Source organism: Meles meles, chromosome 17, assembly GCF_922984935.1.
Source record: "Meles meles chromosome 17, mMelMel3.1 paternal haplotype, whole genome shotgun sequence".
In the NCBI taxonomy this organism is placed as follows: Eukaryota; Metazoa; Chordata; class Mammalia; order Carnivora; family Mustelidae; genus Meles; species Meles meles.
This window is the reverse complement of record NC_060082.1, coordinates 44,047,205-44,068,543: the sequence shown is the minus strand read 5'-3', so window position 1 is coordinate 44,068,543 and position 21,339 is coordinate 44,047,205. Positions and strand designations below refer to the sequence as shown.

General features: G+C 47.3%; 2 protein-coding genes across 2 annotated transcripts in view; one reads left to right on the top strand and one right to left on the bottom strand.

Annotated features, from left to right (window-relative positions):
- BRINP2 (BMP/retinoic acid inducible neural specific 2) overlaps window positions 1–13,644 on the bottom strand; it is a 108,821-nt gene extending 95,177 nt beyond the window's left edge. Inside the window, exon 1 of the mRNA XM_045981943.1 lies at window positions 12,882–13,644. The gene's annotated coding sequence lies outside the window, so the exon portion shown is untranslated. The remainder of the gene's footprint in view (window positions 1–12,881) is intronic.
- Window positions 13,645–19,825: 6,181 nt separating this feature from the next.
- ASTN1 (astrotactin 1) overlaps window positions 19,826–21,339 on the top strand; it is a 328,556-nt gene continuing 327,042 nt past the window's right edge. Inside the window, exon 1 of the mRNA XM_045983425.1 lies at window positions 19,826–20,403. Coding sequence (XP_045839381.1) covers window positions 20,121–20,403 — 283 coding nt within the window. The 5' untranslated portion in view covers window positions 19,826–20,120. The remainder of the gene's footprint in view (window positions 20,404–21,339) is intronic.

Sequence of the window (21,339 nt, the reverse complement as noted above, 5' to 3'; positions counted from 1 at the left end):
AAAATAAAATAAAATTTTTTTAAAAAGTCAAAGGCTTTTTTTGAGTCAAATAGAAAGCATGTCATTAGCCTGTCATGGGGCTGGGGACCTGGCTGACCCATCCAGGGCAGGAGCTAGAAGTGGAGGGACTTATGGGAGGGACATCAAGATAATAGGGAACTTGCCTCCATCTTAAACTTTCCACGATCACTTTTTATTTCAGGTGCAACCTCTGTAGTGTCTTATTTTCACATGCAATCTCTTTGCCCTAACTAGTAGTAATGGAAACTAGGCAGGATTCCCCCTTGGGCGGGTGCACAGGAGGATGCTGTCGAGTGCTATAAATAGTAACTGAAGTCCAGAAAGCATCCGTGTCTCCAACAGGAGGAACGAGCAGGCAAAGCTCACCAAGTCAGGGCGGCCAAGCAGTTCAGTGTCCTGTGCATAGCCTCACCTTCTGGGCAGATAATAGCTTTAAAACTCCTCGCTGTCTTGCACCTAAAGCTTGCTGTCCAGGTAGATTCCCAAGTCTGTTCTTGCTCATTTCATGAAAACACAGTGTGTGTGTGTGTGTGTGTGTGTGTGTGTGTGTGTGTGTGTGTGTGTGTTCCAAGCCTGGTGGTTGGTATCTTTATGATAAAATGTCTGACTCTAGCACCTGAGGCCACAAGGAGTCCATTTGTCATTTCAGTCTCCTATGTGGAATGGGGCTGCCACCAAATAAGGATTTAACCGACTAAAGCCCTAGCAGAGATATCACTGGCCCTGTGTTCTTCTGTTGTTTGCCTGGGCAAAATCCATCATTGCTCTATATGCATATGGCATGTGTCAACTGTTTTAAAATTAGCCAATTTTCCTAAGCATAAAAATGGATTTTTGTCATATCACATGAACCATATATCACAGAAACAAACCAGTTTTTGTTGTGGCCTTTTTTTTTTTTCTTTTCAAAATGCATTAAGTCTTTTTAAGTCACTGCCAAATCCATTTTGCTCACTGCATTTGTGACATACATTTAAAGAAACCAAGCAGAGTAAAAACAGAACAAAACACCAAAAAATCTCTGGGGTGATGTCACCTGGAAAGAAATCTAGTTCATTACCAAATCAGCCACACCGAGGAGGCTGGATTGCTTCACCCACTTCTAAATAATAAATACAATGTCTGTATGCTGCCCTGCACTGAACGTTTGAGATAGGGCAAAAATGATAAAAATAAAAATAAGATGATTAAGAAAACGAGCTGTCATTTACTGAGCACTCTGTATGCACCAGACATTATGGGAAGTGCCAGTTCTCCATTATTCCATTTCCGACTCAAAACGATCCCAGGACATGAGTTTCACTGTGTCCATTTTATAGATGTGGAAACTGAGGTTTGTGTGGTTAAGTAACTTCGCACAGTTACACAGCTAGGACATCTTAGCTGTGGAAGAAGAGGCAGGAGAGACAGCATCTTCTGTGTGTGCCCACCACCAGCACAAAGTGCTGCTTTTAAGGACTGTGGATGAGGGCAGGCCTTCTCTGGGAAATCCTGCTTGAGTGCCTGCGTGATCAGGGGCAAAACAGCGTAAGTACTGAATAGGCAGCTGTCTGTATGGCTCCTATGGAGGGGCCTACAGTTCCCTTCCTCAAAAGGGAAACACACGAATCTCCTACTTCGGTTAAAATATGTGCATCTGTCTAAGTGCTCAAGTGTTAATTGAGAGGGCAGCACATTAAATCATTATTAGTCATTAATACTTCAGTACAAATTAGTTGATCAGGTTACTGAGAGGTGTGAAGGGCCCTGAGGGAAAGATAGGATTCTGATGGAGGTGGTGGGGTGCGGCGGGGAGGGCTGACCCGTCGCTGCAGGGGCTGAGGAGGGGAAGACTTGGAAAGGGAGAATGGGAGGGGCAGGGAAGGTGGGGGGGGGCACAGTACTGCTGCTACCACCACCATCACCGACACACACACACACACACACACACACACACACACACACACTCCCAACCACCACCCACTCCTAGCTTCCCTCCCTTGCCCCTTTGGAGTTTGGAGGACTGTGCTTCCCCGCTAGGGTTTTGGGAGAAAAGAACTAGCCCCTCTCCGCAAGCTCCAGGCAAGGACCCTGCTCGCGCCTCCAAGGCCAGAGGGCCTGTAATGCAGCCTTTCGCCTCTAGGGGTCTCCAGTGCCCCGAAGCATCGGGAGGATGTTGACCTTGCTCGGTTATCCCGCAGGGCTCAAATCCCAAATGACAGAGATTGCGGAAGGAGAAAGAGGCGCGTGCCGGAGCCCCCAGGACCCCATCCCCCCAGCGGAACACGGCTCACCCACCTCCCCTCCTTCTGCCTGATGGCTTATTTATAGCGCACGCTCAATGGCTGAACACCAGTAAGGGGGAGGCAGAAATTAACTGCCCCCGCGTTCCTTACTGAGTGCCTAAGCATTGCCATACCTCAAGGGTATTCCAAGGACTTCCTCTCACAGCCCCACCCCACCCTCTTCCAGTAAGCCCCAGCTCCAGGCTACCACACCACAGCTGAGCAGGAATCCCCCACACCTCCTGAGCCCAGCAGCCTGGGGCTCCGCGCCCTGCAGAGGCCTGGCAGGGAAGTACAGAGTGGGCTCCTGGGCGTCACCAAGGAACCCCTGCCCTGGGACTGAACCCCGCTGGGTAGAGCCTCCCTGAGGTTGGAGATAAGGACAGAAAGGGACTGTGAGGGAGGACCACATCCTCGGTCCCTGGAGACCTCAGTGCACCAGAAGGCTTGGAGAGAGATTTTCTATAAATTCTCATAACTGAGGAGTATTGGGGGGGGGGGGGGACCTTTGAGAGCGAGAGAGAGGCAATATTACTCCCGGATCCATACTTCAAGAGGCTGTAGGTGTTGGTGGCTATACTCTGGCTCTCTAATCCTGACTTGGGTTAGACCCAACTCGACTACTCTCACTCACTATCTGTGAGATCGTGGGTAATTGACTTAACCTCTCTGCACTTCATTTTTCTCATCTCCAAAATGGGAACAATAATATCTACTTTGTAGGGATTTAAAAATTAAGAGCTGCTAGCAGGCAACCCAGTGTCCACTCCCGTGCCTGACACACAGCAGGCATTTCATTCACGCTCTCTGAATTTCATGCATCTGCAGTCAGAGAACAAGAATGAACAACAGTCATGTGTCCTAGGCTCACCGGAATTCACGGGTGTGTTGGGGCTGGTGAGAGTCTCATATTTTAAAATCAATTTCAATATGTCACCCATTATTTTAAATGAATCGCAAGTCTTGCTTTTTAAAGGCGTTCTGGAGTGTGGCGGTTTCAGTGTGTTTTGAACAGACATTAGATTCCAAGGAGGGGCCTCAGGGACTACTTGCGGATGAGAAAAGGGAAGTGACAGGTGGAGGAGCTCCAGGGCCCAGGCCTCCTCCAGTCAGGGAGGTGTGCTTTTATCTGTTTCATATATTGGGATTTTAGGTTAAGGGTTTATTTGATTAGAGTCTTCTACTCCTTATTTATTTATTTATTTATTTATTTATTTATTTATTTAAAGATTTTATTTATGAGAGAGAGAGAGCAGGACCTGGGGGAAGGGCAGAGGGAGAGGGAGCAGGAGAAGCAGGCTCCCGCTGAATAGGAAGCCCATTTCCCTGGGCTCAATTCTGGGACTCCAGGATCATGACTTGAGCGGAAGGTAGAAGCTTAACTGAGCCACCCAGTCGCCCCTCCTACTCTTTTTGTAAGGGTTAGAAAACCACTGCTAATATATCCTTGTGTAAATCAGGGAAAACTTTTCCTCCAAGCCTAAGGACACTCAACTCACTTTGTTTTAAAAGCCTGCTCTTTTGAAAATGGAGCATACCTATATCCAGAAACAGAGGTACTTGAAATATTCAGCCCACACATACCAAGTGCCCACTACATGTAAGGAATTGCACTTGAAACTTGGCAGCATTTTTGAACGTGCACGAACTCTCTTGGCCTGCTGCACAAGGCCTATGAGGACTTAACAGTGCTTCCACCCCACTCCCGACTGATTGAGCCCAGACCTTGGAGCAGTTACCCTTACCTTGACCACAAAGATGCCCTTGTCCCTGGACATGACCTAAGACAGTGACAACTTTGCAAAGCCCAGTGTCAAAGAGCACGAGCTCCGGGATCTGACAGACCTGGGTTCAAGTGTGAGCTCTGTCACTTCTAGGTCCTGTGACCTTGGAGTAGCTGTTTCATCTCTCTGAACTTTAATGTCCTCATCTACAAACAGAAAAGAACAACCCTTCTCAGAGGGTTGTTAGATGATTAAATGAGACAGTGCCTGGAAAGCACTTAGCATGGTGCCTGGCATATGGTACAATTGCCAGGAAGTTCCTGACTCACTGGCATCTGACGGCATGGGTTGAAGCTAGTAGCTGACTCTTACTGACCGCAGCTAAATGCCATCATTGCTCTCCATGAAAGTCAGTGTCTGATGAGCTTGACTATTCCAGGACACAAACATAGTAGCTGGCATTTTTGGAATGCCCATTGTGTGGCAGGCACTTTGTGGATATTTTTCAGTTCTTCCTTTGAATCATCATGATATTTGTACAAGAATGTTGCCATTCTACCGGATGGAGATACGGAAGCTCAGAGAGGTTATGTAATGTGTCTGAGCTCACACAGCTACTGAATGACCCAGATTAGATTGAAGCTCAAGTTTGTCTGACCCAGAAATCAGGGACCTTTTCTCCCCACCTTGCTGATTCTTAGAGCTTTCCTGTGTAGAAAGCAGAGGGCATGGTGTGGGGGACAAGAGCTCTGGTCTCATCTGCAACCCCTCTGTGCTTTGTCTTCTTCATTTCTGTCTTCAAACAGGAATGATACTTACTTATAAAGGTTGTAATAAAAATTAAGTGAGACAATATAAGTGAAAATATACAATGTTTATCGTAAAGCAGGCTTTGGATATATATTAAATAGGTATGAACTTGTCCCACTCACTTTTTTAGCTTTATTACAAGAAAGATTCATAGAGAAGATGTGTGTGTGTGGGGGGGGGGGTGTGCTGTGTGTGAATATCTATGCATGTACATGTTTATGTATATATGTGTGTTTACATAGATATATAAACATTTGTATGAAAAATTGTAGCAGAAACTACCACCCAGGTCAGGAAAGAGAGTACCTCCCACCCTGCAGGCCCCTCCCTGACCAAATTCCCTTTTCTCTGTCCAGTCCAAGTCACTTTTCTTCTTGTTAAAAAATAATTTTCTTTTTCCCTTTCGCTCATGCCTCTGGGTTGTCTCCAGCCTTTTTGCTCTGCCTGCGCCTGTCATTTCACTAAGGTTCTGAGTGACATGTCATTCACAGGAGAGAAGTGAAATAAAGTGGTTCAGCAGAGCAGGGATATGTGTGTGTGTGCGTGTGTGCGTGTGGGCATGTGTGTCCCTGCACCTTCTACCTTTCTGGAGAGCAGCAAACCAGATGCCTTGTGAGAAATGTCTTAAACCGAAAGAACAGAAAGGACAACTGGACTGATGGCAGAGGGTTTGGGGAACATTTGGACAATCTGTTGCTCCCCAAGATGGCTCAGAACTAAGAGTCTACCACCAGCAGGGGACATCCCAGCAGCTCGACCTTTGTTCACCAAAGGTCACCAGAGGCTATGATTTCTCTTCTCCCAGATTCATCCCTACCTTGGGATTTCTTCCTTCCTCAATTGACAATCAGGTCTCAATTTAAACGTTTCCTCCTCAAAGAGACCTTCCCTCTCCATCATCTCACTCACTCACTGTCTTCTAATACTCTATTTTAATAATCTTCATTATCAGCACCTGAAACAATTTTATTTAATTGTTTACATGTCTATTTTTTTTTTCTGGACACCACAGTAATAAACAATATGGGTTCAGAATCTAAACACGGTTAGAGAACCAGCTACCTCATTGACTGTGTGACCTTGGACGAACTGCTTAACCTCACTGGGCCTCTAAGTCATCATCTATAAAATGGGAATGTCGGATTGATTAAAATGGGAATTTATAGGATCATTAGGTGAAGTCAATGAGTTAATGTATGTCAAGCCTTCAGCAAAGCCTGACCTGTAAGTACTATTAAACTGTTAGCTATTATCAGCAATCTTAATAAAGATCATTGTTGTGATTATCATCCTATCTTCCCTCTAGAATGTAAGCAACTTGATGGCACAGTTTTTAATCTCTTGTTTACTGCTGAATCCCCAGTGCCTGAGAAGAGTACCTGGGACATATACCTAAAAATATACTGAATAAATATTTCCCGAGAAACATGTCTTTGAAACCCCATCTCAACCCTACCTTTGAGTGCAGGAGATGGCCATATAAACAAATCATTACAGTGGCGGGTACAGTGCAAAAACAGTCTGAGTTAGATGTGTAGGAGTACCGAGGAGGAGGCAATTAATTCCTTCTCAAAGTGTCAGGAAGTGTCTACAGTCTTGAGGATCTGTAACCCTGGAGAAGCAGGACAGGGCAGGAGAAACAGCAGCGAATTCCGTAACGGCCCTGGGGCACAGAGGGAGTTCAGGCAGCTGGAGTCAGAAGGGCAGCTTGGGAGAGAGGCTTGGGGAGGCTGCTAGACTGGCTTAGGAAGGGTCTCCTGTTTGTTACACTGAGACATTTGGGTTTTATTCTGATGGTAGTGGGGAGCCATTGGAGAATTACAACAAGGGGAGAAGCATAATCAAGTTGATCATTTTGAAGGAGCACCCTAGCTGCAGGGAGGAGACTGGACTGTCTAGGCTTTAAGAGAGGAAACAGGGAGACAGGAGCACTGGGGAACTCCAGGTGAGAAGACTGGGTGCCTGATGAAAGAGCGGGGGTGGGGGGTGGCGGCGGGGTCGGGGAGGAGGGTGGCTTTGAGAAACCAGGAGGAGGTAGACCTTGTCAGGCCTTGGGGATTAACTGGATGTGGTGGGCTGTGTGAGAGAAAGTGGAGCCCTGGACAACCCGGATTTCTTAGTTATGCCTCTGGGGGGTTGGGTGAACCTTTAATCGAAGCAGGGAATTTGGAGAGGGGGGTCGTTTTATGTGTGAAATTGGTAAACAATGAGTTCCCCTTTGGCCATTTTAATCTTGGCATGATCAAAGCCAAGACCTGTGCTAGGAAGGGGTGTTGACATTTGTTGAGCATCTACCATGTACCTACAACTGTGTTTGGAAACATATAGTTTATCTTGTCTAACATTCAGAACAACACTTGGAGAGATGGGGTATTATTACTTCTTATTTTCTAAATGAAGGAGCTGAGGCTCAGAGAGGTAATATGCCCTCCTTTACCGACTTAACAATGGAGAATAGTAAGCAGACCAGTTTGAGTAAACAAGACTGAAGGAAATGCCTACAAGAGAAGGATTAGAGAATAAAGTAATAAAGATAATTTGGGGGCAGATCATGGAAAACCTTGAATGAAAATAGTAGCCACTCCACAGGGTTCTGGCAAAAATCAGATGAGAGAAAGCTTGTAAAACATTTTGTAAATTCTAAGATGCTAAGAAATTATGAGGAGTTCAAGTTGTGGCCAAACAGCATTGCAATGAATAATAATAAGATAATAATAATGAGCGAATTATAATGCTTAAATCTGTAATTATTAAACATAATTCAATCATGATGTCTTCCTCCCTTTCTTCTTACCAACAGGTCCACAAAAGAATCTTTAACCCAGAGCAGTGACATTTCTTTCTCCCCACCATAAAAGCAACACGTCTGATTTGAAGGAAAGCTCTCACAAGGAAAGATGATAACATCATAGTGATGAGAAGAAAGGAGGAGGTCTGAAAATCAAATACACCTAGCTGGTCCTAAGTGCTGTGTCCTTACACGTTGGAGTGAAACCCTAAAGATAATCTCCTTGGTTACTCCCACTGTCATGCAGAAACTCGAAAATATTAGGATAAAATGACCAGGCCTTTCAGCTGCAGATTGTTTGCAGGTGAACCAAGAGCTGTAAATGCTTTGGGCCGGCTGTTCCCATTCATGAGGTGTCCCTCAAACATAAATCAAAGTAAGCTACGTGTGCCCTCCTTGACTTTAGATTTCAGAAATACACATCCAGATGCTCTCTGGGCTGCTTGGCATCGTTCCCTCCATGGTCCTTCTCTTCATGTCTCTAGCTCCTCTTATCTCATGCCTCTGCCCTTTGTCTACATTACCTGTCACTACTCTCCAGCCCCTGGACCAGCACTGTCCAAAAGAAACATGTAATTTCAACTGTTCTGATAGCCACATGAAAAAGTAAGAAGAATGGAGTGAAACTAAACAATTTTGCTGAACTTAAGCTATCCAGAACAGTATCATTTTAGCATGTAATCATTATTAAAAATGATTGGTGACACATTTTGCATCTTTATTTTCAGCCAAGTTTTCAAAATTCAGTATGCATTTTATACTTAGAGCCCACATTTCGAGCGCTCAGGAGCCACATGTGGCCAGTGGCTACCATGCCAGGAGGACAGTGCAGACTAGAAAGCAGTCTCATGAGGTTTCGAATTGCCCACTCCCTTACTCAGCCCTACATTCCGGACATCTTTGCATTCCACATGGGTTCCAGGAAAAAGAATGATAGAATTGGGTGTTGAAGATTCCATGTTGCCATGATATTAGTCAACTTTACCTTCTTCTGCATACATATCAAATATTTGAAAAGAGCTCAGTCTGCATCCTAATTGGCCAGGAGATGCCCCCTGACCACCACAGCCCCTCTCAGAAGCATAACTGAGTAGCCTATCTTCACTCCCAAAGAGAAAAGGTTTTAACCCACCACCACTCACCACATGCCCATGGGCCTGGACAAGGCAGTGGATACTTCTGAACGGAAAAGAAAAAGGCAGCCCCTCGGTCCAGCTGCATGATCTTTCAACACAGAAAACAAAGAAAGCCTAAGGGAGGATGTTTAACAGAAAGGAAATCTCCCTGAGGACCGTCCCCAGAGTGAACTCTGAAGGAATCAAACGAATTGGATTCTGGAGATGTTCCTCTTGACCTGAGAGCAAGTATGGCATGACTTTAGGCAAGTCATTTTACTCTCATGCCTGACAGCCACCGCCTCCATGGTGGCGTGGGACCACCCAAGCTACCAGTGACGTGTGGGGTGGACAGGTGTCTCCAACCAAGTGAAGACCAATGAATAGTGTGGTTGTTCTCTCACAGAACCTATGCTTTGCTATGACCTTTTCTCTAGGAGACGGGGTTCCCTGCTGGAGCAAATGGTGTGGCTGGCCGGTCACAGCTGTCTCCTGGTGGCCTACAGCCCACGGCCCTTCCTTGAAGCTGGCCGGGCTGGCAGCCTGCCTCTCTCCTCTCCTGCTCAGCGGAGCAGCCACAGTGCCCTGTGGTAGGGCTGCAGGCGGTACCACGCCCCACCCTCTGCTTTTGGTGGCCTCCCTTGTGACTGCTACAGCATATGTTTTATTAAAAGGGAAAGAGGAGGGGAGGCAAGAGGTTAGGTACATGGACATGCTCAAGAATCTTAAGAATAAAAATCTCCTGCTTCGTGCTAAATGCCTAAGGGATCTGGCATTTTGCCAGTTCCTACTAAACCCCAATAGGGACATTTGGGTGGGGAACCTGGAAGTGGAGGAAAATCAAGCCTCTTAGGAGATTCTGATTCTAAAATGTGAGATTTTCTCATGTTCTCTTGAAGCTTGCCTGGTTTTCTCCCAATATCTTCATCCAAAATTTTTGATATAATGTTGATAAGCTCCCTGACCTTGAGCACTATTTTTCTCATAATATATGGATCAGACTTGAGGGTAGGTGGGAGGCTAGGTGAATTTCAATGCCTAATGAGATATCCAGGGCCCCAGAGTAGCTTCCTCTAGGCCAATACTAGCTTCAAATAATTAACCCAGGTGTATGGTATTTCCAGGATCCGGGTGGAGAAATGACCCAGGGTAAACCCGAAGGCAGCATCAAGCCTGGACGATCCCAGTGTTGTCAACAAGGCTTCCGTTGGTGTCTCTGTCAGCTGGAATCCCGTCTCCATTTCTTCCTCTCCAAGCAAATCCCACCCTGTCCCCCATGGTGTAACTCAAATTCTCCCTCCTTGGAATGCTGATAGCTCTGCTTATCTGAGCAAATCAATTGTGGATTAATTATGTCAGCCTCGTGAATCTTTTGTATTGAACTGCTGTTCCTTTTTCCCAGATGTCAGTCTCGTTTCCTAACTAGACTGTAAGATCACTGAGGGCAAAGGCAAGATCTTCCAAGACTTTTAGCCTTCACAGCCCTTAGGTCAGGGCCAGAGGAAAAGCCCCACATCAGTGCAACCTCCCGTCCCCGTAAGGCACAGAACAATTCAATGAAACTGCAGTTACTAAGATGAAACCATTTCTTAGAAGTTGGTGGAGTCACGGGGTGGGTCCAGGACTGCTGAGCTCCAGACCCCACGCCATGGGACCCCCAAAGACAGCAGTTCATCTTTCCAAGGTTCTCGGCCCTCTCTTTTCCAAGAAGAAGGCTAAAACCATTCCGGCTCCACTTTGTAGGGTAATCAAAGACAAATGAGACAATAAGCTGTGTGAGGATTAATTAGATGAGCTCCCTGAAATGCTCTCAGCCCATTAGAAAAGGATGCCGTTATAAAATGTATACAAGGTCTTCTTATTTAAGGGAAAGAGTTGAATCACCAGAAATGCATTGCACAGTGGGGAAAACAGAACACTAACCAGGAAACCTCGGCACTAAGCATCCCAGTCAGCAGAAAGTGCCCACGCAGCTGTCTCAAGTCCCTCCAGATTACCTCTTGTTTGTGAGCTGGGGAGGGATTCTGAGCACCATCTCAGAAGCGATCTTTCTTATGTTATGCTCCCCTGTGGCCAGCCTGTGCCTTGGGAAAGGCGATCAGAAGGAGTTGATGATGCAGGGATGTTCTCTGCCCTCTGGCCTTGCTCCGTAAACAACCTGTTACTAGGCCAGAACAGAACACCCAGAGGATGATCTTCCCCCACCCTTGAGCCTGGCCCAGTGCTGGCAGAGCAGGATCCCTCCTCCCTCCCCAGTCCTTCCTTCCTCTCCTCCTTCCTGGTGCCCACACTGCAGTGCACATCACCATTCTGGGAGACAAAGCCGGCCCCATTTTTTTTTTTTTTTTTTTTTTTTTTTTTGGAGAGGAGGGAGAAGAAAGAGTCAAGGATGCTTCTGTCTTCTCCAGGACTGCTGCCCAGCCGTCCAACCCTTGGGCTCCAGCCACCCCTCAGCAGGGAAGACCATGGTCTGACATTTGCTTCTTTTCCCTCAAACATTTCATGGTATCTGTGCTCTGTGCCTACTCAGATCATATCCCTCCTCAAGAAGCAGAGCATGCATCCTTCCCCAGAGTAAGCAGCAGCTACGATACTGATAAGATTTCAGGATCGTTGTGGCAGCCTTGCTTGGTCATGTCCCCAGGGCTGCAAAGCAACTTACTGTGAGTGAGAGGGAACTCTGGAGGGTCCTGCTTTAAACAAATAACGCACACACACACATTGTATGAAATCAAGAGGGAAAACACACAAACTCCAGCATCACTTTGTTCTTGCCTGATGTCATCAGACTGCCCCCCAGGGGATTCTGTAAAATACTTTAGCTGGTTGGTGAATACTGGCATTATATGCATTCTAGAGAACACGGTCAGAAAGAGTGTCCCTTCCACAAGCACATGTCTGAAGAAGGACAGAGGCAGAAATACTTGACTTATAATAAACCTTTTATCCTCCTGATTGGTCGACGCTGACATATCATTATTCCTGCTGAATAAGACCCAGATTATCCAGCCATAAGCATCGCTCGTTATAATTGCCATCCTTTTAAGAAAACATTTGTTCCCGCTCAGGGCACCCAGCTCCCAGGGCTAGGAAGAGCACACACACAGTTCTTTACAGAGGGGTCTGTTCAATCATGTTACAGTGCATTAGCTTGATTATTAGTTAATATTTGGCTTAGGTCTATATACCCTGGATAAATAGGTACCATGCAGAAGGACTGCTGGGTGAGGAGAAAAGTCCTCCAGGCTGGACCACCAGCTCCCAAGTTCACGCTCCGGCTAGGAAGGAACACCCCAGGGGCCTAGGCAGAGAGCTGCACATGCGTGGTCCTTCGGTCAGCAGCCTGCTTCCTGCATACAGCTGTGAGCCCAGGCACACACATAAACACACACACATGTACCACGGGCGGTACTGGACTGGGCATCCAGAGGATCACAGAACCTGCGAGAGGGATCGCTGTAGAATCTCAGCACGCCCCTCCTCCCAGCAGGGCACCCTTCTCCCCAGCGTCTCCAGCGTGCTGCCGGGCTCAACTCGATCAATGGGGCTCTGCCACCACCCTGGGGAGTCTATGTGCAACCCACAGGGTTCACTCTTCAGAATTTTTTTTTTTTTTCTCTTGGCTGCATGTGCCTGGGAGAAAGAAGACAGGCTTCTACGGACACGCCACAGAGCTCTAGGAGCATGTGAATGTAGCTCTATGGCCATGTGAATATGAATGCATCATGTATCACACCCTCAGCTCTTGGGGGCCCTTCTCAAACATGGGCAACAGCCTACAGTTCAGTCCAGCAGCCACCGAGCAGGCAAAAGTCCTCGTCATCTTCTGCAATTACCCAGCCGGATTGAATTTTCTGAGGCTAATGGGAGTTGCACTAACTTTGAGGACTTAAACCAGGCAAAAGCAATATAGGTCAGGCAACGTGCCCAAACCGAGCAACACCAGGAGGCAATACAGGGCGATCTCTGGCTGAACCCTGAAGTCCACTGCTCAGCTCCCCGAGGCAGAAACTAAGACGTGGGATCATTCCCTCTGCCTGCCCCTGCCAGGCACCTGGGCAAGAGGGTTGCAGGAGGGCGAAATGATCTCCTTCCCCAGGGACACATCAAAGGATAATGAAAAGGGGAGAGAGAAATCACCCAAACCCTGCACTGTTACCTTGAATTCTTGCAAGAGCCCTCCTTGCGGTATCAGCTGCTCCCCAAACCTCCACCGACTGGGAGGAGACTCCTAAAACATTCCAGGTTTTTGTGCAACATCTCCAGTGGCAGCTTTCCAAAGTTTTTACTTCATGATCTCTTGTGGCTCCTTCTCATTTGGGGAAACGCGAATGCCTCCCCCTCAGCGTGTGAGAGGGAGCGGATGTCTCTTTTCAAATTCTCTTGCTCCCCGCTTTGCTGCTGGGGTTGCTGCTGCCGCCTCCGCCGCCGCCGCCGGCGTTAGACCACTTGCCTGCTGTCTTCCTGCTGAGCAGCCAGGGTCCCCATCACCCAAAGCATGCTTGAAGTGGGGCTTCGGCGCCAGGCCGGGGCGCACGAGGGTGGAGAGGGAAGGAAAGTGCCAAGCCCAGATGGGGAAGTCCCCTGTCCCTCCACGGAAAAGACACCCAAGATCTTGCTTTCCTTCCAACTCTGAAGAGACTCACCCGCCCTCTGTCTCTGTCTCTCTCCCCAAATCACTGCCTTGCACTTGGGCGAAGACAGTTCCTCCGGCTTCACGGCTCTCCCGGCTGCCTGCAGACCTGCCCACGAGCTCGCACCGTACCGCAGGTGCACGTCCCCAGGCAAGTGTTAACGGGCACCTCCGAGCTCAGCGGAGGCGCTGCCGAAGCAGCCTCGAGCAGCTTCCGAGGCAGGCGGCTTCCATCCCAGGGCTGCAGCCCGGCGCGTCCCTGCTCCGACTCCGCGCTCCGTACCTAAGCGGTGTCACCTGCAGACTCAGACACCAGATGAGTGTCTTAAGATAACAATGCTGCCCTGCCAGCCCCTCTCCTTCTTTCTTATGCACGTAGCTTGGCAGCCAATGAGACACAGCGCCACACTCCCCGCAGGTCCCCATTGGCTGGGCGGCTTGGCAGGGGGCGGGCTCGGAGTCTCACCGGCTGTCTCCTTTGGTTAGCTGGCTGCCTGGGGTACCAGCTCAGTTAACCCTCCGGGCTTTGCAGCAGGGACTTTTTGGTGCGGATTACGAAGCCTCGGATAAATTCACGGTTGGGGAGTTGGAGGGTGTTAAGAAGGCTGGTGAACAGGAAGAAGCTGGGAGCTAATTACATTCTCTTCTAATCTTCCTGAGTTAACAATAATCATTTGTCCCAGACCATTTTGTTTGCTTGCTTAACTAGAACTCCCAGAGATAGGGACCCATTTGAGCCATTTTCCTTCTAATTTGAGGTTCTATTCGGTTGTTTTGTGCATGTTAGCCTCTTGGTCTTGAATTGCTTGATTAGAAATGAGCCTCCCAAGTGAGAGATACTTATATCAGAGTGCACGCGCGCGCGCACACACACACGCGTGCACACACACACACACACACACACACACACACACACACACCAGAGATACAAGAGAGAAGAAAAAGATAGCAGGAACTCAGTAAGAAGAGGAGAGAGAGACTCTGAGCAGCTAAATCAAGAGACGTTCTGTCCCCCAAACGAGGATTGTGAAGACAAAGGCATAGAAGAGAACTTTGGGTTTCTGGGGAGAGATTAAAGGGAAAAAATGTCCTGCTTCCAAAAAAGGGAATTGTTTTGCCTGTGGTGCTGTCCTTCTGTGTGTCTCTTTTTGCTTCAGTGTGTGTCAGGAAGAGGGACTGTTGATCTCCATTTGGTTTTTAAAGGAAGACTAGAGAAATCAGAACAGGACCAGCCTTGTTTCTGTGAAGCAGGTGCTGTTGCTGAGCCTGTGAATTGAGAGGAGGAGTGGGGGAGGAAAGGGTAATAAGGAAAAAAATCTTAACTTTGGATCAAAGAGTGTGAAATGTATTCTTGATGTCCTAATGAGGGTGTGCAACTGAATTACGTCCAGCTAACTAACATACTACACTAAATTTGGGCAAGAGCACAAAAGAGTAGTAGTTGAAGAAAAATCCAATCAACAGAAGAACGAAGGGCTGATGTTGGCAAAGGAATTTGGGGAGTTCACACTGAGTTGTGGAGAAAATATGGAGAGAAGAAATACACAGAAAAGGAGAGAAGTGTTGATTTGGCTTTCTTGAATGGAGAGCAAAATCAAAGATTATTTTGTAAAAAGGTAGAAAAAAATAAAAGAAAGCAGAGGTTTAATGAATACCCAAGTAGTATACATCAGGATTTGCTAAAAAGCATTAAGGAGCCAGATGTTCTGAATGAATGGGGAGAAATTAGAGCTACTTCTCACATACACACCCTTCGCTCCACCCATCCGTCACTCTCACCTCCTCTGTATCTTATTATACAGGCTTGACCTTCATGCTGCAGGTATGGAGTTCTAAGCCATGCTAAAAAATTGGGGCACCTGGGTGGCTCAGTGACTTGGATGGAGCCTCTGCCTTCAGCTCTGGTCATGATCCCAGGGTCCTGGGATCAAGCCCCACGTTGTGCTTTCTGCTCAGCAGGGAGCTTGCTTCCCCCTCTCTCTCTGCCTGCCTCTCTGCCTGGTTGTGATTCCTGTATGTCAAGGAAACAAATAAAATCTTAAAAAAAATTAATGAGGTATCATATATATTAAAAATTCCACAACTGTACAGTCTGATGAATTTTTGCCTATCTATGCCTGCATGCAACCACTACCCACATCATTTCCAGCCCCCCAACCCCAGAAGCTTATCTGCCCTTCTCAGTCAAAATTCCCCACTCTCCAGAGATAGCCACTATTTTGACTTCCATCATCAAAGATTAATGTTACCTGTTCTTGAAGTTCATAAATAGCATATACACGCTCTGTGTCTGCTTGCTTTTGCTCATCCTTCGGTCAGTGAGATTCATCCATGTCACTACATGTTTATTGTTGTGCAGTATTCCAGGGCATGACTATAAACCGTTGATCTATTTTCTTATTGATGCACTTTTGGTTTGTTCGTTCTTTCTTTCTTTCTTTTTTTTTTTTTTTTTTTTTTTTTGGTCTATTCAAAATAAACCTGCTATGAATGTTCTTGTATATTGCTTTTGGAGAACACGTGCAATCATTTATCCTTGGTCTACATCAAGGAGCGTAAATCCCTTAATTTGCTTCTGGCTACTACAAGGAGAGCAATCTCATGAAAGAGATTCTGAAGCCCACTTTCTAGCTGAAATAATTGAATAAAGGGATAATGTTAAAGGTTATCATTAGATAACACCAACTCAATGTGTCCGATATTTCCCATAGTCTCATTTTCTTCTGACGACTACTCTATGTTATAATTGTTTCTATTTTTCAAATTAAGAATCTCAAATACAAGACATGGTGGCAGGAAGTGGCTTTTGGCCTTGTAAGGTGGAGCATGCCTGTGTTAGTGCTCCATGAGGGGGCGATGAGACAAGGATGTGCTAGAAGGACCTACCCTGTACATGAGGCTGGAGATTGGTCTGTTCCCCACCTGGGGAACACAGAGCAGTGCCTCACAGGTAGACAGAATGACATGGGAGGACTGGAAATGGAAAATGGGTGTTTTTTTTTAAAAGATTTTATTTATTTATTTGACAGACAGAAATCCCAAGTAGGCAGAGAGGCAGGCAGAGAGAGAGAGAGAAGCGGAAGCAGGCTCCCTGCGGAGCAGACAGCCGGATGTGGGGCTCGATCCCAGGACTCTGGGATCATGCCCTGAGCTGAAGGCAGAGGCTTTGACCCACTGAGCCACCCAGGCGCCCCTGGAAAATGGGTTTTAATTTGATTGGTGTGTATATGTATGTCTTCAGGGGAAGGGGATAGAGATTAGAGATAAGAGAACATGCTGTTTGACAGCATCTTAGTGAATGTAAGTACTTGCACCTATCTGTGGGCCTATGGAGTGGGCAGAGATCACAGACGCCATTCCACTGATGGGGATACTGAAGATAAGAGTGGTCTAATCTCCGGGCGCCTGAGTGGCTTAGTCGATTGAGAGTCTGATTCTTGATTTTGGCCCAGGTCATGATCTCAGGGTCTTGAGATTGGGCCCTGTGTGGGGCTCTGAGCTGGGTGTGGAGCCTGCTTAAGAATCTCCCTCTCTCGGGGCACCTGGGTGGCTCAGTGGGTTAAACCTCTGCCTTCAACTCAGGGCATGATCTCAGGGTCCTGGGATCCAGCTCCACGTCGGGCTCTCTGCTCAGCGGGAGCCTGCTTTCCCTTCCTCTCTCTCTACCTGCCTCTCTGCCTATTTGTGCTCTCTCTGTTAAATAAATAATATATTAAAAAAAAAAAACCTCCCTCTCTCTCTCTCCTCCTACCCCCTTTCCTGTACATGTGTGTGTGCTCTCACTCTCTCTCTCTCAAAAGAAAAAAAAAAAAAAGATCCAATCTCACGTCCCAATAAGCAAAGTAAGGAGTTGAGACTCAGATCAAAACCCGTAATTTGCAAATATATCATGTTGCCTATACACAAAGGTAATGATTGAGATGCTTGCAAATTTCTCCCAGTTCCATTTAAATGTAAAACATTGCACAGTACGGATGTTCTAGCTTCTGTGAACTTCAACCTTTCCCCCATCTCTAGGTATTTAATTCCCTAAGAGGAGGCCCTTTGACATTATATTTGTGTTTACAGGAATTCTATGGCAACACAGGACATCTTTTTATTTGTACAGTTCTTTTGTCTGATCTTCCTATAGAGAAAGAGGTCTATAAAGGCTTGAGACAACAACATCCAATTATTTCCAAATCAATATACATTTTTCAATGACCATTTAATCTATGCATGTTTCCTTTTAAATCTGAATAAGAAAGCATGTAAAAATGACCATAGATAGGCAAAGAATGCTAGATATTGACTTATGAGAAAATCAACCTCAGGGGCACCTGGGTGGTTCAGTCTGTTGGGCGTCTGCCTTTGGCTTGGGTTATGGTCTCGAGGTCCTGGGATCTAGCCCGGTGTTTGGCTCCCTGCTCGGGCGGGGAGCCTGCTTCTCCCTCTCCCTCTGCAGCTCCCCCTGCTTGTGCTCTCTTTCTCATATACATTCTTTCAAATAAATTTTAAAAAAGAAAACCAATCCCAAATTGTTCACTTGGGTTTTCTAAAACGACTCAACACTTCAGAAAATTAAGGATTTCAAAGTAATTGCAGATTATATGCTACTCAAAAGCAGGAGAATATTTCCTGTCCATGCCTAGCCTAATGTCCAGCATATGGTCGGTACCCAAATGTTTACTGAATGAATGACTGTGATCCATAAATTCTGATAATCCATGGGTGCACCTAAATGGGCCGTAACTGTGTAGTGGAAAAAGCATTAGTCAAAGAAGCCTTGTTTAGGTCTTAGCTTATTGATCTTGGGTAAATCACCTCACTCTTTCACTGGCCTTAATTTCAGCATCTGTAAAATGAGAGGTTAGGCTAATAGATAATCTAGTAGTCATGTGCCATTTTTCTCCCATCCTACAAGTGTGTTTTCTTGGCATCTATTCTAATCTTTCGATGGTAAACTTGGCATAACTAAGTTTAATACTGCCTTTTATGCTAGGGAGAGTAGAAAAAAAAGTTCCCTGGGGTCTTTCTCTACTTCAGTACCTCCTAGGGGAGTAATGGAAATAAGAATGCATTTTAGGAAGGTCATCAGCTATAAAAAATTTTTTTTGCAGTGGTTTGCAATGCTCCGTGGTAATCTACCTTTGGGTTAGTCCTCAGGTACACCAGATTCAAAAGACAACTTGTAGAAGCATTTTTTGTTCTCTTTTTCATATTAAACAGGTCTTCCACTCCTTAAACATGGCTCATTTTCTCTATCTACATCCATCAACTAGGGTAACCTTGTGAAATATATGTGAAAAGTGCAAAAGCACTTTTTTTCTTTTAAAGGACATCTGTTCACATATGCCAATAAATTAACATCAGGTGCCATGAGAATGAAATTTTTTTCTAAAATGGGGTGGCGGTCCTCTTTGGAAAGTGTGGTGCATTAAATGCTTAGAGAGTAGGAACTACCTATATGAGACAGCACTTGGTATTTAAATCAGCATTCAATAAATGATGTTGGAAGGACAAACTTTTTAATGAATTATTGGTAATCATAAGAGAGAAAGTTCAGTAAAACATCAGATTCCAGCACACACAAACCACTTTTCTGCTATGGTTTATTGCACATTGTCATTGTTTTGTTAAGGCAACACTGCCCAGCTCTACTGGAAACAAAATTTACATGGGTTATTGTTACTGTCTACACTGATCTACTTCTGATGGGGCCTGGGACTGACTTGGCCAGTATCCAAGGATACTCTTTTATTCCTTTGTGGTTTATTAGGGGTGCTTAGACACTTCAGGTTTTTTTGTTTATTTTCTTTCCCTTTCCACATTTTCTCCCATCTCTGTTATATTTACTGGATTCTCTAAAATCAAAGGCTCACTATTTCTTCCAGCTAGTTTTACCTTTTCTATCAATTATAGCATTCCTCACATCATCTTTATATCGGTTACCTTTGATAACATTTGTAACAGAAATGAAACAAAGAGCAGGGAAAAAGTTGCCAATAAAACTTCTGATCTCCTGCTTCACCGCCCACCGTGCATTGGTTTTGTTTGCAGTTCACATCCACCTCTTGATCTATCTATATCTACAAGCCAAATATTTCCTCTAAATATTTCTGCAAAGTTAGTGCTGAGTAAAAATACATACATCCATTTTTCTCAGCACCCGTTTATCCAACACACGTATGCAAGACTAGTGGGTAAAAAAGACAAGAATGGGACCACCTAATCCACAAAATCATGGGGGGCTCATTTGCATTTAGAGAGACCCCCCCACCTGTTCTCAAGAAACGCCTTTTAAGGTGTGTGCGCCTGTATGCCCGTCCCAAGCCATCTGGATGATGATGCGAGAGGGAAGATTTTTCATTGCAAAGACCGATTTTTAAAAAATGCTGTGCAGGTAGTTCCTAGCCAAAAGCGTGCTCCTGCTGGGGGAGGCGAAGGAGGAGAAAGGCAGCAGCACCGGCAGCCTGCTGGGGGCTGACCTGATTCCCTAGAATCCTCAGCTCCCTTCCTCTCTCCTCCGACGTCCTTCCTTCCCTTCTCTCCTTCCCCCCCTTCCCTTCCCCAGCGAAGCAGCTGCGAGGAACAAAGAACGCGGGCGCTCCGGGAAGCAGCGCGCAAGCCCCGCGCAGTGCGCGCGGCGTCTGGCTCCTCCGAGCAGGGCTCTCCCGGCTCCACGTCCCTCCGCAGCCGCCCCCCGCCTCCCGCGCTCGCTAGCTCCCGCCCGCTCGCCGCCTCCCCCACCTTGGCGGCGCCGGAGGAAGGCGGCCGGGGCTCAAGATGGCTTTAGCCGGGCTCTGCGCCCTGCTCGCCTGCTGCTGGGGGCCGGCGGCGGTGATGGCCACGGCCGCCGGCGACGTAGACCCATCCAAGGAGCTGGAGTGCAAGCTCAAGAGCATCACGGTGTCGGCGCTGCCCTTCCTGCGCGAGAACGACCTGAGCATCATGCACAGCCCCTCGGCCTCCGAACCCAAGCTCCTCTTCTCGGTGCGCAACGACTTCCCCGGAGAGATGGTCGTGGTGGACGACCTGGAAAACACGGAGCTGCCCTACTTCGTGCTGGGTGAGTCCCGGGAGAGGTCGAGGCGGCCCCGCGCCCACACACCCCCCCCCGCACCCTCTCCCCCACCCCGCACCCTCCCCCTCCCCCCCGCTCGCTTCACACACCCACTTGCCGCCGACCTCCCCTCCCCCACTCCTACCTCCCTGGATCCGCCCCACGCCCAGCATGCCCTCCACACCCACCTGCCTGCTAGCGCCTGGGTGCCCCCGACTTCTGCCCTAATCCGAGATGGATGCTGGGCCCTCGACCTCCCAGCCGCCCGCCCTGCCCCACAGGAGCAGGTTGCAGGAGTCTCTCTGAAACCTTTCCTGGCCTTGACCTCCCTGCTTTCCTTCAGAAGCACATTGACAGAGCACTTCTCTGCGACCGGCCCAACTCCCATAAGCCCTCTCCCCACCGCCTGGCCACATGCTCTGTTCTTTGCTTCACACCACCCCCCCCCCCCCCGACACCCACTCACGCAGCGTTTCCTGGGGGGAGTTAGAAACAGGTATCCTGCCCGCCCGGTGGCAGGCATGTGCAGGCCACACCGCACCGGCTGGATCTCCAGCCTGCACTCTTGGAGAGGGCCCTGATCTCTCACCGGGGACTGGCACTCTCTCTGGCCTTCCTGCACAACACTCAAGTTTTCTCTCCTCCTGGTGTCCAGCCTACCTTCACACTTACATGCAACAGTGTCCTCATCCAGCCATCTCCACATGCCCGGGTCACACCACAATCCCTGGGATAAAGAAATCATCCAACTGTAGTCTGTTCATGTTGGTATCTCCTTTGTTCCCAACACTACCTTAGGTAGGCAAAGGCTTTCCTGCACACAGAATGGTCTTCCTGGCTAAGAGACTCCCCCTCCCTTCTTTATTTGTTTACATTTCTCTCTCTTTCGGTACCCCTCTATTAATTTTCTTAGGCCACAAAACTCCTTCAGATCCTGGAACC